A 15614-nucleotide genomic window follows, 5' to 3' on the forward strand; every position below is an offset into this window, starting at 1 on the left:
GAGGCCTGTGATTATCGTATAAAGTGTTTGGCCATGACATAAACTAGCTGTTTTGTTTATCTGATCAAGTAAATCGTGGCTATTAATAACGTGCGAATTAATAAAGTAATGATAATTATGAGCAAACGTGCATTAACATATTATTCTTAGTTGGGTTATTAGTTAGTCAATTAAAAAAAATAAAGATGTTACATTTTTAACTCTTACATTTTCGAAAAAAATAGTTATTAATTATTTTTTATTCTTATAATCGGAAAAGAAAAAGTTTTATACAAAAATATAATAATTATATCTCAATGTTATCAATTGTGTTGGTTTATTTACTTTGTACAATAAAGAGTTTCCATACATATATACAATATTAAGCGTCATGACAGCCAGTAAGAATGTAGACTTGAGAAACAAAAAATATTACGTCACAAATGGGCTGGCTGTATCAAGAAATATAACAATTTCATGAAATGGTCTGCCACCTCATGAAGTAATAAATTCTTAAGTCAGGCCGACAATAACATTTATGCGCATCCATCTGGTCTCTAAATCTTGTTTGACCGCTTTTCTAAACTTGCACACGATTACACAACCGATAACATTCAATGACGCAGCACAACACAGCCGATGTGTTCCCAAAACCGAAAACATTGTCCAATCGCAATGAAAAATCCGAAAGTTAGAAGGTAACACTCCAAAACTTGGTCCGATGCGGCCAATATTTTTGAGGCGTGCTCACTCGTTTCCTTTTATAGCACTGCCGTTACGGAAACTTTCTGTTTATGAACGCTGAGTCGCAATTGACTGCGAAATCACTTTTCTCCTCGTAAGTCCCTCAAGATGTGTGAAATGTACTCCCATCATCACGTACGTGGATGATTTGTTAACACTGTGGAACTAGGGTGTAAGGAATTCGTCTGTAGGTAGGTAGGTACTAAGTTTTACTTATTCTCAGGTGAGTACTGATTGCTAGGTACTAGGTCTGCTTGAACAAATGGTAATGGTTTGAATCACTCTGTCTATTTGTATTATGTTTGACTGGTAAGGGTAGATCTACCAGCGTTTCAACCACTATCAGTTTTCTGTCGCATTTACTTGTATTCAAGAAATGAGCAACCGCAAGCATGAAATTTTAATGAGTTGTAATTGTACCGCATATTCAAGCGAATACATAGCGAAGCGAGTTAGCTCGTTGAAGTGGCAATGGGCAGGACATATAGCACGGAGAACAGATGTCCGTTGGGGCCGAAAAGTTCTTGAGTGGAGATCGCGGATCGGCAAGCGCAGCGTAGGACATCCACCAACTAGATGGACGGATGACCTGGTTAAAGTTGCGGGTTTATGGTGGATGCAAGCTACCGCTGCCAACCGAAGCAACTGGAGGTCTATGGAGGAGGCCTTTCTCCAACAGTGGACGTCCTATGGCTGAGATGATGATAATGATGAATTGTACCGCATGCACACTACCTGTATCATTTTATAAAATCCTCCTATTCTACCTGACTTATTTCTTCAGTATAAGCTACAGGAAACTGACAGCGGTTGAAACGCTCGTAGAATCATTCTTTATTTAGATCAATGACCTAAGACTACAAAGATTTAACTTTGTCTCGTTGTAGCACTCGGTTCATCAACATCATCTTCTCCATCCTGTATACGTGCATCTGATGAGCACAAGCTGTTTCTCGAAATTGACCGTAATTCTCACGAAGGACAATAATTATTTAACTTTTCCGAAAAAAGTTATATTAATTGCAATGAACACCGAATAAACAGGAACATTTATTTTTATTCTCTCTAATTTTTCTAAAAAACATACTTTGCTGTTAAATGTTATCTAGAAACTCTTTTAAATTTGCAATATTGAATCATTAGTTGCAGTCGCAAGGATTAAATTATAGATAGTCTGCAGCCAGTTGATTTAAAAAAGCGTAAAATGCACCAGTACCTACCTATTACGTATTCGCTTATTTGGACGGGTACTCGGCGATCTTGTTTGTTTTATCCTTATTTTATATAATGAGCACGGAAGATAGCTCGATAGTAAACTTCGTTAGTTAGTTTTTTTTTAAGCTTGAAAACTCCCCTACTGTGTCAGGTTACTCGCCCGATGGCTAGTCCCTAGAGCTGATGTTCCGTTCAAACTCCCTCCTAAGAAAGAGCAGTGCTTCCGATGTGCACCCACATGCACGCATGCATGAATATTCTTTAGCATCGGCTAAAGAATATTCTATGATTGGCCAGAAAATCATTGGCTTAAGAGGGTGCACATCGGAAGCACTGCTCTTACTTAAGAGGGAGTTTGAAGGGAACAGCAGCAATTGTAGGTTGGTTTTCAATTGTAATAAATAATTAATATCTGATAAATAAGACACCCAATGTCCAGCCACTGTCGCCGTAGTCTTATATTTAAGACAAAATGTCATATAGTTTCGGTGTTGGCGGCGATACGGGCACGTACGAATGAAAACGTATTGGTGGTTAAAAGGTTAATTAATTCTAGGAATCTAGGCAGTCAAGTGTATATTATGTCAGTTGACCTTTAAATAACTTAAAATACTGGATTCTTGAGAGGTAACATTTTTTAAAATGGACAAATTATGAATATTTCAAAGAGGCTGAAAATATTAAATTTAACAGTCATTTTAGGGCTGCTTTTAACCCTATAACTTTACGTTGTTATAAACTTAAACCTTGGTTACGTCGGGTTGTTCGTTCAGAATATTTAAGCACAAGCAATAAATATAATAATAAAAGGCTTTTTTAAGGAAATTTAAGGCCGTTGATAGAAATACTGCCATGGTTTTGACCAACAAAAATAACGGTTCAATTTCTACTGTTTTCTATGAAAAGTGAAGTGTTTATGCTCCTCAGTGTTATCATTTATTAATTACTGACTAAATAAAGCTTGTTTCCAAATACTTTAAATCGGCAGATAAATATTGTGCCTTTGTACCTTATAATTCAAAATATTGTAATTGATACCCACAAGCCATTTTTTTTTCTTTGCATCATCATCATCATCATCAGCTGGAAGACGTCCACTGCTGAACAAAGGGCTTAGAACGCCACAAAACCTCTTTTTTTATACTTTACGGTTGTTGGCAATTAGTACACGTTCAATTTGGAATTAAATAAATCTAACGAGATTTTTACAGTTCCTTCTTGGTTTTTAATTTGTTTGTTTGATTCAGAAGCTTGGACTAAAAACTTTCTCTAAAACTTCATTTTACGCCTATTAAACTTTAAAAGTTAATTAAGTAACAGAACTGCTTTCTAAAATGAACTTCTAAAATAAACCTAGACAAACTCCTCACAATTTCTCACTTTGAGGAAATATCAAATGGCTGCAATGAAACATAGAGTGACCATACAGATAATCAATATTTTTTTGACCTTTAAATAACTCTAAATTAAGCAAGTAAATATTAGACTTGTCGTTAATTTTCCTTTTGTTTAGGTAGTAAGAAAATTTAGGTTCTGTATAAAGGTCAGGCCCAAGGTGGGGTTCTGAGTTTTTGGTATTAAGGTGCACAATTAGTACTGACAAGCACGATCACTTTGTCAAAAATGTAGTGAGTTACAAACGAGATTAATAGCAAAAAAACATTAAATTTAAAAATCATAAAACCTGACTGCCTTAAAAACTAAAAGGAAGAAAATAAGTCTAGTGGCCTAGAACTCAGTTAAGTAGCTAATTAAAAGTTTAACAGTCGGGACCCATTTAAATCGTGAACAGCTCAAAAATTCTTAATAATGGGGTCCGACCGTTTAACTTTAAATTAGGTACTTAAAAGAGTTCTTTTTTGATTTTTAAAATTATATATTTTTTATTCTACTTCTTTGATATTTCTGTGAAAATGGTACATTTAAATTATTATGAACCATATATATTTAAAATGGACTTTTTATTAGCTTTCATTTGATACCCATATTGTTACAATACAGATTTTTTTTTTAATTCCTCTGCCATTTTTTTTTTCGCGGATGCCATTTTGAAATTTTATATAACCTATCACTCCGATAGTTATGATAAATCCAATGATACCTCATATATTTAAATCCGTCCAGCCGTTTAGGCTGCAGCGAAGACAAAAGAAATGGACACACATACAATACGCTCGGAAAACATAACCCTCCTTTAGGCACTCAGGCAAAAAAGACAAAAAAGCGACTTTGATTCTGGAAGGTAATACACACGGTAACGTTTTTAGTTTTGTAGCGATCGACCTCACTATCGTTTACAAAAAAAAACGGCCAAGAGCGTGTCGGACACGCCCGAAATAGGGTTCCGTAGCCATTACGAAAAAATAAATTAAGTAATATTTTTCTAAGGATTTCGTATTTTGTACGGAATATTCCAAGTTTAGGTATATACCTTATGCTGCTATTTACTCTTAAACTACTAATAATTCTCAAGGAAACTTAACCGTTATAGTTTTCCTTGTAAGTTTGATATACTTACTACCATCCTGAATTTTTTCAAATTTTTCCACCCACCGGTTTAGATTTTAGAGGGGGGCGGACGCTCGATTTCAATGAAAATTTGCACTTTAAAGTTGAACATTTTGCAAACTAATCACTGAACCGAAAAATTGTTTTAGCAACCCCCTAATTGAACCCCCTAACGATACCCCACACTACAAGATTGAATGAGAAAAAAATCACCCCCACATTACGTCTATGGGAGGTACTCTAAAAATTTTTTTTTGAACTTTTTATTGTACCATTTTGCCGGCATAGTTTACATATATATTCGTGCAAAATTACAGCTTTCTAGCACTGATAGTCCCTGAGCAAAGCCGCGGATGGACAGACAGACAGGCAGACAGGGTGAAACTATAAGGGTTCCGTTTTTGCCATTTTGGCTACGGAACCCTGAAAAACAGCTTTAACTTTCGGTCGGTGACTTTTCTAAGAGCGCAATCGGGTATACCGCAGTGCAATCAAAAAGTCGTAGAACAAATCTAACAGCTTAATGGGATAATTTCTTAATGAGTCTCAACATTAAATAAAGGACGGGACGCGAGCACTTAAAACTGCAACGTTTTTATCAAAAACTTTGTTAGTTATCGTCGGCTTTCATCTTAAAACTAAAGTTTGTCGCAGTGCTTATTAAAACAGTACGGTTTTATGAGTAAGTGAAGCTGAGACTTATTCTTAAAATAGCTGCTGCTCGCGATTTTGTCTGCGGAGATCGTTATTTTGCGGGAACTATGTAATTTTCCGGAATAAAAACTATCCTATTACCTGCTCAGGGTCTCAAACTATCTTCAAACCAATTTAAGTCACGATCAGTTGAGAAGGTACTTTAGTTTACGTGAGTACAAACGCTGACATAAATACATTATAAAGTTTTTTTTTCCCTAAGACTGTCTCACGTCTGACCAGTTTTATTGATTTGTGGTACATTTATGTCTATTATATTATCACTTCTAGTTTGCGATTTGTATGTTGTTGTTGGAGCGTTATAGAGATAGAATGAAAAGAAAGGGGGTTGCCGTACAAAAAATATATCAAAATAATGTTTTAATTTAGATTCGGAAAGCAAGCAAAAATGTATTGTTTTCGTTCTATCCCAACAAAGTTGGAATGATAGGAGACTTCAATTTACTGCAAATAAATAAAAAGCGGCTAAATGTGAGTCAGTTCTATGAAAAAAAAAGCTTTGTAGATAATTTTGTCTGTCAGCGACTGTAGGTACTATATGAACTTCTGCGGTAGGCAGTTTTTATTTTTATTTTATCGTGTATAGGTGTGCTGCAAGGTCTATTTTTGCCTCCAAGTATAATCCTGAGTCAACTCGCAGTTACCTGGTTTTTTCAACATCATGAAGGTTGTCTTACTGTTTTGCTTTTACTACGCATTGCAGTAGCAAACAGCTAGGCTGTTAAGTGTAAAGTTTATGTGAATGAATTGTTTTGGAGTGCTCCCGCAAGGCTCTACACATTCATTACGTTGGTAGCTGTGCCATTCACAGAATGATTAGAGCCATAGTGCTTTAGCCGCTGCCCGCAACGTCTGCAAACTCTGCAAACTATTAGTATATCGCTATATCAAGTAGCACATAATCTAACCAACTTAGAAAAAATTAAAAACCTGTTGTAATTTCAAAGTTCAATATCTCAAAAACGGTTTTACCGATATAAATGAAATATAGCTTTAAACTTCTAGCTTTTGGCTTTTTTAGCTTTTAGTTTTCTTGCAGTGGCAAGAAAACTCGTTTTCCTGTGAAAAAATAACCGCATCGTAATCGGTCCATTCGTTTGAGAGCTACGATGCAAGAGATGGACGTCGAACATATATATTCACTTTTTTGTGTCTTTGCTGACATGGAAAATTCTCGTTGCTGACATGGAAATTAAACTATTTTTCTGGTTTGCAGTGTATTTATTGTACGTAATTATGATACTTGATAAAATCACAATATACCTAAAATATTTTTTTACGGAAAATTATTAGATTTCGCTGTGCGGATAAGTGTTAGTAATCTCTGTTCAGAGAACTACGAATAAAACATTTTTTTGTAATATAATGACAGTGTTTTGTGAAACAGTGGCTTATTAAATTGTAGACTTCAGCATAACGTAGTAAGAGAAAGTTGATTTAACAATCTGAAAAGGAAAATACAACAGCGTTCAGTTAATTTATTCACAGATCGTCTTCTATCATGAGAATTAAAAATGATGCTCACAAAAATCCTTTTGCAATTTAAGTACCTATTGTATTTTTTCAAGCCTTTATTTAGTTTTACCTGTTTGTCTGCCTGTCTGTCTGTAATCGAATCCTGCTAGTTAAATGCGACCAACTTCCAGTGTTAGGGTTGACTTGAAAGATATACTTATGTTAATTGTGAAACGAAACTCTAAGGTTAATGGCATAGACTTCAAAATTTGCTACGCAAATGTAGTTTGGGTGACAATACAAGTACAGCCAACAAAAAGTACAGTCAGCAAAAAAGCTTGTATTAAAAATGGATTTTTTACCAATAACTTATGTTAGATCCAATAAGAGCAGTAAGACCCAGACTTTTAATTGAAGTGTAGGGATGTTACTATATTTCTTCGTGGACATCATTTATGCTGGATGAAGAATGGTCGTGCAAATGTTATTTGTACATCTCCAGACGTAGTGATTGAAATTTTTTGTAACATTTAACGAATTTTTTACCAAAACCTTATATATACCATATTGTCTACTAAAGTAGAGATAGGTATAAGAACATAATATGTACCTTCGTTTAGTAAAACATGTGCTCATTGACATCTAGGGGTGAACAAGTAAAGACATTAAATTGTGGTTGAAAATACACAGGATAAAATTTACATTCTTGTATTAGTTCTGAGGCTGCACCCAGAATATGCACTCGTCAAAAGTGCCTAGGGATGTTTTTTATTCCTGGACATTTAATTTAATTTAATTTATTCATAAAATTCTTATATTTAAGAAAGTACAAGGTAATATAAACATGAAATAATCTTAGGTCTAGTAAGTAAAATTAAGTTAAGTCTAAGCTAGGTTACAAGTGTAACCTGTGTTTTAGACGATAAGGTATCTAAGAAATTATAATATAACTCGAGCATTTTAACATCGCATTACAATATCTTAAAAGAGAATACTTAGTTGTTACTTTAACTATATAATCTAGTGTCAAATAACAAAATAAACAAAGAACAATCTGGCGACACAGCTAAATTTTCTAGACAGTTTTAAATATTTCAATATAAGTACATTACTACTGAGTCAAAACATCAAATTTGTCCAAGGATAATGCCTTTTTTATGTGCGTATGACGTGGGCCGTGTTTTTATTCTTACATTAACAAGAGGACGCACTCCAGTTTGAAGGCCGCATGATCCCTCAAATATAAGAGTTTTCTGCATCTTCAGCATGATCGGTATGAGCAGCTTTTGGTTGTTTATTGACATCTTCTCCCAGGGTACCTGGTACAGATCGAGAGCGAGGTCATCCGTCTAAAACATAGAGTGGGGTCACTGCTTTGTCCCTCAATAATGCCCGGTTCACATTATTCCAGTAAAATTGTGCCAGTAGCGATACATTGCGGGGTCACAATCCAAGCGAGTTACACAAGATCGATCGAGCACCGCAGTGTCATACTACTGGAACGAATTTACTGGAATAATGTGAACCGGCCATTATATAACTGATTCTCCACTGCCATGTATTTTGTTCTCTTTGGCAGTTCATTTTTAAAAATCTACTCTGTAACTTGTTCTAACTAGCGTTGGCGGCAAGCCGGCTACATGTCACACCTACGTGTTTCAGGGATATTTATCAAATCACTAAACAAATCTGGAGAAATAAAAAACTCTGGTGCCTTTTTTGGCTGATCACATTACTAAATAAATTCGGGGATTTGATAAAAATTACTATTTTTTTCTAGGCAAATGAGAAAATGAATTCGCCTTAGAGATTTGTTAAATTTTCTGTGCCATTTCCGTACATCATTATTATCTAACACTAAAGACACTAGAACTATATCATAAATAGGACTTATGTTTAATACAAGACATACATAAATAGGACTAATGTTTGCAAGAAGAAAGTATGTAAGTGACCTTTATGCGTATTTGTTCTAAAGTACACGACATCAAAGTCAGTCCTCCCATGTGAAACAGCATCATGAAGAGATACACTACTCTGTTGCCCTTATCCTGAAAATATTTTTTATTTTAAAATCACCTGAATAACACAGTTGTTGACGTAAGTAAATATGTTTGTTTGTTACGGTTTCACGCCTAAACTAACCAACCAAACATTTTGAAATTCTAGTAAGAAGATAGATTGACAAGGACACAACACAATATTATCATTATCTTATGATAATTATTATCTCGGAAATTGTATTGTATAGTTGTCGTGGGTGCGCGTGGTATGGATTTAGGTCAAGTTTTTCAAAGCTTTTACTGTAAAAAATCTCATCAAGGTTTTCTTTTAGTTTTTTTTTTAGATATGGGGTATAAAGTATGTGTCGACGAGGTAATTATTAAGATATTTTAATGCATCAAGATAGAAGACAGGAATTTATAAACTAGTGGAATATGTCTTTTGTCACCCACTGTCTAACTTTAGCAACAGCCAACCGCAGGTCTGTTTACGTACTGTTTAATTAACAAAATGATTAGTTGCGGAACTTGCCTCATTATAACGTCGCATGCAACTAAGTCGATGCCTAGATATCGCACGTTTATTAAATTACTGCGTGGGACGTCCACCAACGAGATGGACAGACGACCGGAGGCCATATTGCCTAACGTTTCTGGCGCTCGCGATCGCAATCAAATGACAGATCTCCCATACAAAATCTCTCATTTGATTACGATCGTGAGCGTCAGAAACGTTACGTGTATTCTGTATTCTCTTTGGCGCTAATGTTTCAATTGAGGCTGTTGAAATGCGGTGGATCGCGTTGCGCTCTGTCCGTCGCAGTGACGTTGTGCGAGCGCCAACAAGACGCCGACGTTTGAAAAACGCCATTGACGCCGCGTCGACGCTATGCGGGCGTTTACGAGACGCTGACGTTCGAAAGACGCCACTGGCATCGCGACACCGCAATGTGAACGGTCCGTCGGCGCTGCGCTGCGCGGGCGTTTACTAGACGACGACGCTCGAAAGACGCTAAGTGGGCTCGGGCCTCTGGTTAAAGGCACGGGTTCACGTTGGATGCAAGGGCTTCCAACCGAGGCAACTGGAGGGTTTTTTTTTATTTGACTGGATGGAAAACGAGCAAGTGGGTCTCCTGATGGTAAGAGATAACCACCGCCCATAAACATCTGCAGGGTGAGGTCTATGACCAGCAGTGGACTTCCTACGGCTGATATTATGATGATGATTAAATTACTGAAAATAGTTGATTCCGGATCAACAGTAGAATCGATTACTTACACTAAAGTTTTAAAACAGTTTTTTTGTTTGTGTGTGATTTTTTTAAATCCCCTTTTTACTGTGCCCGGTCTAAAAGTAAGGGGAGGCAGCTTACGCCAATTAAATGTTTGAGCGAGGTTGCACACTATATTTAGATAGTTATTATACTGGCGGCCGTTTATCTGTCAGTTTTGTAATTTTCTAAAAATGACGAAGCGTAACTGAAAAGGTACATTTTACGAGTGTAGAGTTAGAAATTAAGTAGAAATACTGTTATAACGAAACATACCAGTATTTTTTTGAAATAAGTAAGGTATTATTTGAAAATAAATCGTGAAAGACTTGCTTCGATTTTATTACTCTGACAATAAAGTATGTATATATTTTACCCCCATCATAATCTGGTACAGCAGCAAACTATCATTGACAAGATTTTGCAAGTAATTTAGTGCTACATTCATTCCAAAACCCGCTTGCATATTATCAAAGACACTGAAACATAGAAAAATGAAATTATTACAAGAGTTTATTTAACTTTACTGCACATGTCACTACGGACTTATTTATTACTTAGAAATTAGAACGAGGGGACCAGGCCATTGCAAAATAACTTGTCTATAAAGAGCGTTTATACCTGCTGAGCTGGCAACGTTGCATTTTTGTTAGTCATCATCATCCCAGCCTATATACGTCCCACTGCTGGGCACAGGCCTTCTCTCAGATCAAGAGGGCTTGGGCCATAGTTCCCACGCGGGCCCAGTGCGGATTGGGAACTTCGCACGCACCATTGAATCGCTTCGAAGTTTTGTGCAGTTTTCCTCACGATGTTTTCCTTCACCGCAAAGCTAGTGGTAAATTTCAAATGTGATTCCGCACATGAATTTCGAAAAACTCAGAGGTGCGAGCCGGGGTTCAAACCCACGACCCTCTGCTTAAGAGGCGATAGGTCAAACCACTAGGCCACCACGGCTTCTTCAAGTTAATGTGTCTACTCCAATAATTATTCGTTATAGACTTTTATTTTCTTTAAAAAAAAAACATCATAACGTCATAAACATTAATTCGTTTTTAAGAAATATAAAAGTATATACCACGAATAATTACTGGAGTAGACACATAAACTTATATATTAAGAAGTGTTCTATCAGAAAACATTTTTAATTTTCATTCAATTTTTATGGAATAATTGAGAAAAACTAACAAAAATGCATCGTTGCCAGCTCAGCAGGTATAAGTTGTCGGTTGACTTCAGATTTGTTGTACTATTACATTGACTGACAATGCACGTACAGTCGCAAAAAGGGATTGTTGAGTCATTTCAGTTTTATCCTGGTTTATTTAGGATAATATTTACTTCGAGTATGTATAACAACACAGCTAAATTATGAATAGTGGCGAGTGACTGTACAATACCATGTCATGGTACAATGAACAAAAAATTTAATCAAGAAAAACGTTTGTATTTAAGATAATACACTGAAAGATAGCGAATTTGTTACTTACAATATTATTTTGAAAATTTTGCTTTAAACAAAATGCTTAGTATAAGATACCTGCCTCAGAACAAAAGAATGGTATTTTATTATTTCCACTATCTTCTCTTTGGTGTCTTTATCATTCAATGGAACGGCGAAGTACGTTGTAATCATGTGTTTCAATATATCAACATGACCCAAAAAGTGGAAAATGAAAATGAAATTGACGCTGTCCATAACAGCCATGGTCATACCACCGACGAAAACCAAATAGACGTTCAACGCATGAGTAACAAGCCATTTTCGAAATTCATAGCCATATTCAAAAGGCATCCACAGGTAAAGGCATGTTTCTAGGCGCATTGTCCTGTTGGCTACCAGTTCTTTGTTCTTTATATTATTCAAGATTGGAGAAATGACCCACAATAACCAATCCATGAACATGAAAACTACTAGGAATGTTGTGACCCAACGATTTTTACGTTCAACTTCAATTAGTTTCTGTGGAAACAAGAGCATGCTTTAGTACTTACAATGTACAATGTACTTATGCTATGTTAGATTTCGATGGGATCTATGTACATATAAGGGCCAAAGTGATTTATTCAATTTTGAGTTTTGTGCGTTATAGGTATCTATAAACTATATATATATTTAGATAGTCGAATAAAAAAACATTGTTATTAAATTATTTTTCGAGTTATCATTGAAGTAAAATGCCCGAACTAGATGCAATTTAAACGTAAAAGGACTAAACGTACGTTTGATACTTTTACGCGGTAAATCTCGGGTGTTTTTTTTTTATCTGTGGGAATAACTGCCATTTAGGTACTTGTACGTCAAGCGGAATGCTGCTACCCCGATGCTACATCGTATTGTGATTGTATTACTTTTCTTTATTTCCCCAAGTATCTTAGGTAACGTATTTTTTACCAAAGATTTTAAAGTTGAACGCCTATATGACCCAAAGTAGCACTTAAATCTTTTTACTGTCTTTTTGAACATAAGTGTATTTCCCGGAAATTTACGTATATGGACGTATGTACATTAACTTTTAATGAAGAAATACGTTATTAAAATGTATTCATCGTGATTGAAGGACAGAGTAATGTTAGCTAGTGTGCTAAATTTTAGAAGCCTCGGGTACACCATCTCTGAGTTACGACAGTTTTTGACTTTGAAAGCCCGTCCTGTAAAGTAAGGATTTTACACCCTTATACGAAAGACCCATCGATTTATTAGACTGTAATGTAATTAATCGATATCAAGTGTATTAGGTTATGAAACCCACTGGTTTCGATCTACGTACGGAACGAAATTTTTGTTGCTTCGAAATAGAAGACTTTATTGGATCTGTATTTTACAGACGATATGTCTTGCTTATCGTCGAGGCAGCTGTCGCGAGGCAACATTGCACTCCCTTGTCTGATGTAAATGAATAAAATTGCTTTTAGGATTCTAAATCATCCTTAGTTACCTTTGCTAGCTTGTCTTAACTGTCTCAAATTTAATAATGGTTGGACGTAATTTAATACAAATAAAAGCACACATACCTACGTCTTAATTTAAGTTTTTCTTCAATAATTTATGAATGCAGTTTTGTTTCATAACATTTATACTTACCTTTTTAATGAATTCTTTATTTTCGCCAAGAAAGTTATAAATGTGAATTTCGTCCATTAACTTCACCATAACACTTTTGTAAGAAGATACCATGGTAACGGCTATTTTTATCTTGAATTGAAAGAACAGGTAGATGTTAATAAAATAAAATTAAAATCTTCGTCTAAGACTAAGGCAATCAGGTGTGACAACCACAAACAAAGAAGTTTCTACATTTTTTTAATAATGTTTAATTTATATAAAAGTAAATCTATCAAATCAATCAAAACAGGTCAATGAAACTAAAAAAATATAGTTATATAGTAATGCATGAACAATAAAAGGTACCTACATAGTGAGTGAACAATTGTTTCCACTGTTGCTATTTCATTTCCTCGCAATCTAAGTGAAAAGTAGAGTGTAAAACTGGAACATTAAACCCATTTTCGTCTCGACGTGTTTATCCACGAGGTGGCTATATGAACGCCTCGGGTAAAATGGCTCGTTTTATGCTCTTGTTGTAAAATCTACTATATTTCCAATAAGTTATCAATAATGTATTTTAACTTACATTAGTTATAGCAGTAACTGGAATCAACGAAAACATGGTGCCCTTGGTTGCAAAAGTCAATTCGTCGTATTTAGTATACAAATAAAGGATCTCCAATAATAAACATGGGAGTGCCACGAAGATGAAAATGGCATAGTGAAATTTTACTAATTTTAAGATTCGAGGTAGGCCCCACCACGAGTGATGTGATATATGAAAAAATACAGCTGCATTACCCATAATTTGGTAGTATTTTTGTTCACGAGGGGGGCGACTGAAAAAAAAAAAACTTAAAATTTCAAACCATGTAGGTAACAAGTTGTAGAAATGAAGGTTATTTTTCAACACAATTAAATCACTGACAGTTAATGAATCTGCAGCTTTAACCAAGCCATCCGTTTGGCTCATTGGTGGACGTCCTAAGCTGCGCTTGCCGATCCGCGGTCTCCAGAACTTTTCGGCCCCAACGGCCATCTGTTCTCCGTGCAATATGGCCTGCCCACTGCCCCTTCAACAAGCTAATTTGAATAGAATAGAATAGATTTATTTGTTGTAAAAAAGTTTGTATATGAAATCTTAATCTAAATAGTAGTTAACAAAACACCAAAATGGATGCCACTCAGCAAATGCCGATGTCCGAATTACTTCAGTCATGGCGCTGGTTTTCAGGGCAACCAAGAATACAACAGAATAATTAATTTGCTTGGCTATGTTGGCTTTTATATGTGTAAGTATACCCATTAAAAGGGATGAAGCCGGTCCTATTATAAAACTGTACTACATACACTAGGTACCTATACATATGTAGGTACTTAGTTAATAAAATGGGCAACTTACAGATAGTACTCATAATTGGTATTTTTCTTCACAATCATGTTGAAATTGTTCCAAACGACTAGTGAAGCATTTTGATTGCTAACTTACTTTTTATATAGGTGCGGCTTTGTTTTCATTATACTTTTAGCTCGAGTTGGGCCAACATCCGACCAACATACAATCCGAAAAAAATAAAGTGACGCGGTTGTATAAGTAGTTACAGCGCGAGCATGGGTGAGACTCCCATTTCACTCATGCTTGTAATTGTTTATTGAATTAAATCAGACGGACTTTGCGGAAATTCTTTACATACATTATATAATCAGAATCTCGGAAACGGTTCCAACGATTTCGATGAAATTTGGTATGTGGGGGTTTTCGGGGATGACAGATCGATTTAGCTCGGTCTTATCTCTGGGACAACGCCTACTATTGAATTTTAGCCCGAGCAAAGCTCGGTGACCCAGGTACTAAACAATTATTTACTCTGTTCACCCACGACCTTACGATAGCTACGTGTATGCAACAAAATTTGTGCTCACGCAGCTCCTCCGGCTCCACATTGTAAGAATACACACATACACACCCCACCACCCAGCCAACCCCACTATTCCTCCCCTGGTGGACTGACGAAATCGTGAGGATTGCGGGTAACCGGTGGATGTAAGTGGCGAGTTGTCGTTCGTTGTGGCGTTAGGAGGAGGTCTTTGTTCAGCAGTGGATGTTTTCTTGCTTTTGATGATGATGATGACACATCACACATCACACAAACTATCACCATCTCAATACTAAACCAAAATGTTTCGAACTCAACCCGAGATCATCGTCAGAACAACACAACCATTCATCATGCTACCATAATTTGATGGTACTAATGAGAAGAATCTAAAACTTATTTAATAATTTGTATGTAAACCAATTATTAAAGTAGGTAATTTACTGACAGATTAAACTAAAGAGATTTTATTACGGACAATTCATAATTCCTGCGAAAGTGCGAAATATTTTTCTCTAAACGCGTTACTTTGCGGAGGTTAAATTACTTTCCTCACCCGTGACCTTATGATACCTACCTTTAAGCAAGAAATGTGTGCATACAGTTTCTCCACCTCCACGCTGTAGAACACAGTCAAGGGATACTTGTAATACAAAACTCAAGGGATACTTGTAATCCAGGATAAACAACGTCTCATCTACCAGCATTCTGTTGCTTTTTGGCCAAACCTTGAGTGAAATCATCATCATACTAATATTATAAATGCGAAAGTTTGCGAGTAAGTGAATATGTTTGTTAC

At 35.8% G+C, this 15614-nt stretch overlaps 1 protein-coding gene across 3 annotated transcripts; it reads right to left on the reverse strand.

The window, feature by feature from the left end:
• Positions 1 to 6360: 6360 nt before the first annotated feature.
• Positions 6361 to 14413, reverse strand: LOC141432175 (uncharacterized). 3 transcript variants are annotated; one of them, XM_074093654.1, is made up of 9 exons: positions 14341 to 14413; positions 13867 to 14021; positions 13525 to 13777; positions 12975 to 13085; positions 11434 to 11852; positions 10266 to 10368; positions 8571 to 8666; positions 7809 to 7964; positions 6361 to 6605 (listed from the first exon to the last, which is right to left on the reverse strand). In XM_074093654.1, exons 3-9 carry the CDS (start codon positions 13741 to 13743, stop codon positions 6555 to 6557), a joined length of 1155 nt encoding a protein of 384 aa, XP_073949755.1. In that variant the 5' UTR covers positions 13744 to 13777; positions 13867 to 14021; positions 14341 to 14413; the 3' UTR covers positions 6361 to 6554. The 3 variants fall into 3 exon arrangements, with proteins under 3 accessions (XP_073949755.1, XP_073949754.1, XP_073949753.1); XM_074093653.1 differs by lacking the exon at positions 13867 to 14021 and having other exon boundaries at positions 7809 to 7934; positions 14341 to 14408; XM_074093652.1 differs by lacking the exon at positions 13867 to 14021 and having other exon boundaries at positions 14341 to 14408.
• Positions 14414 to 15614: the final 1201 nt, after the last annotated feature.

This window comes from Choristoneura fumiferana, chromosome 10 (assembly GCF_025370935.1).
Source record: "Choristoneura fumiferana chromosome 10, NRCan_CFum_1, whole genome shotgun sequence".
In the NCBI taxonomy this organism is placed as follows: domain Eukaryota; kingdom Metazoa; phylum Arthropoda; class Insecta; order Lepidoptera; family Tortricidae; genus Choristoneura; species Choristoneura fumiferana.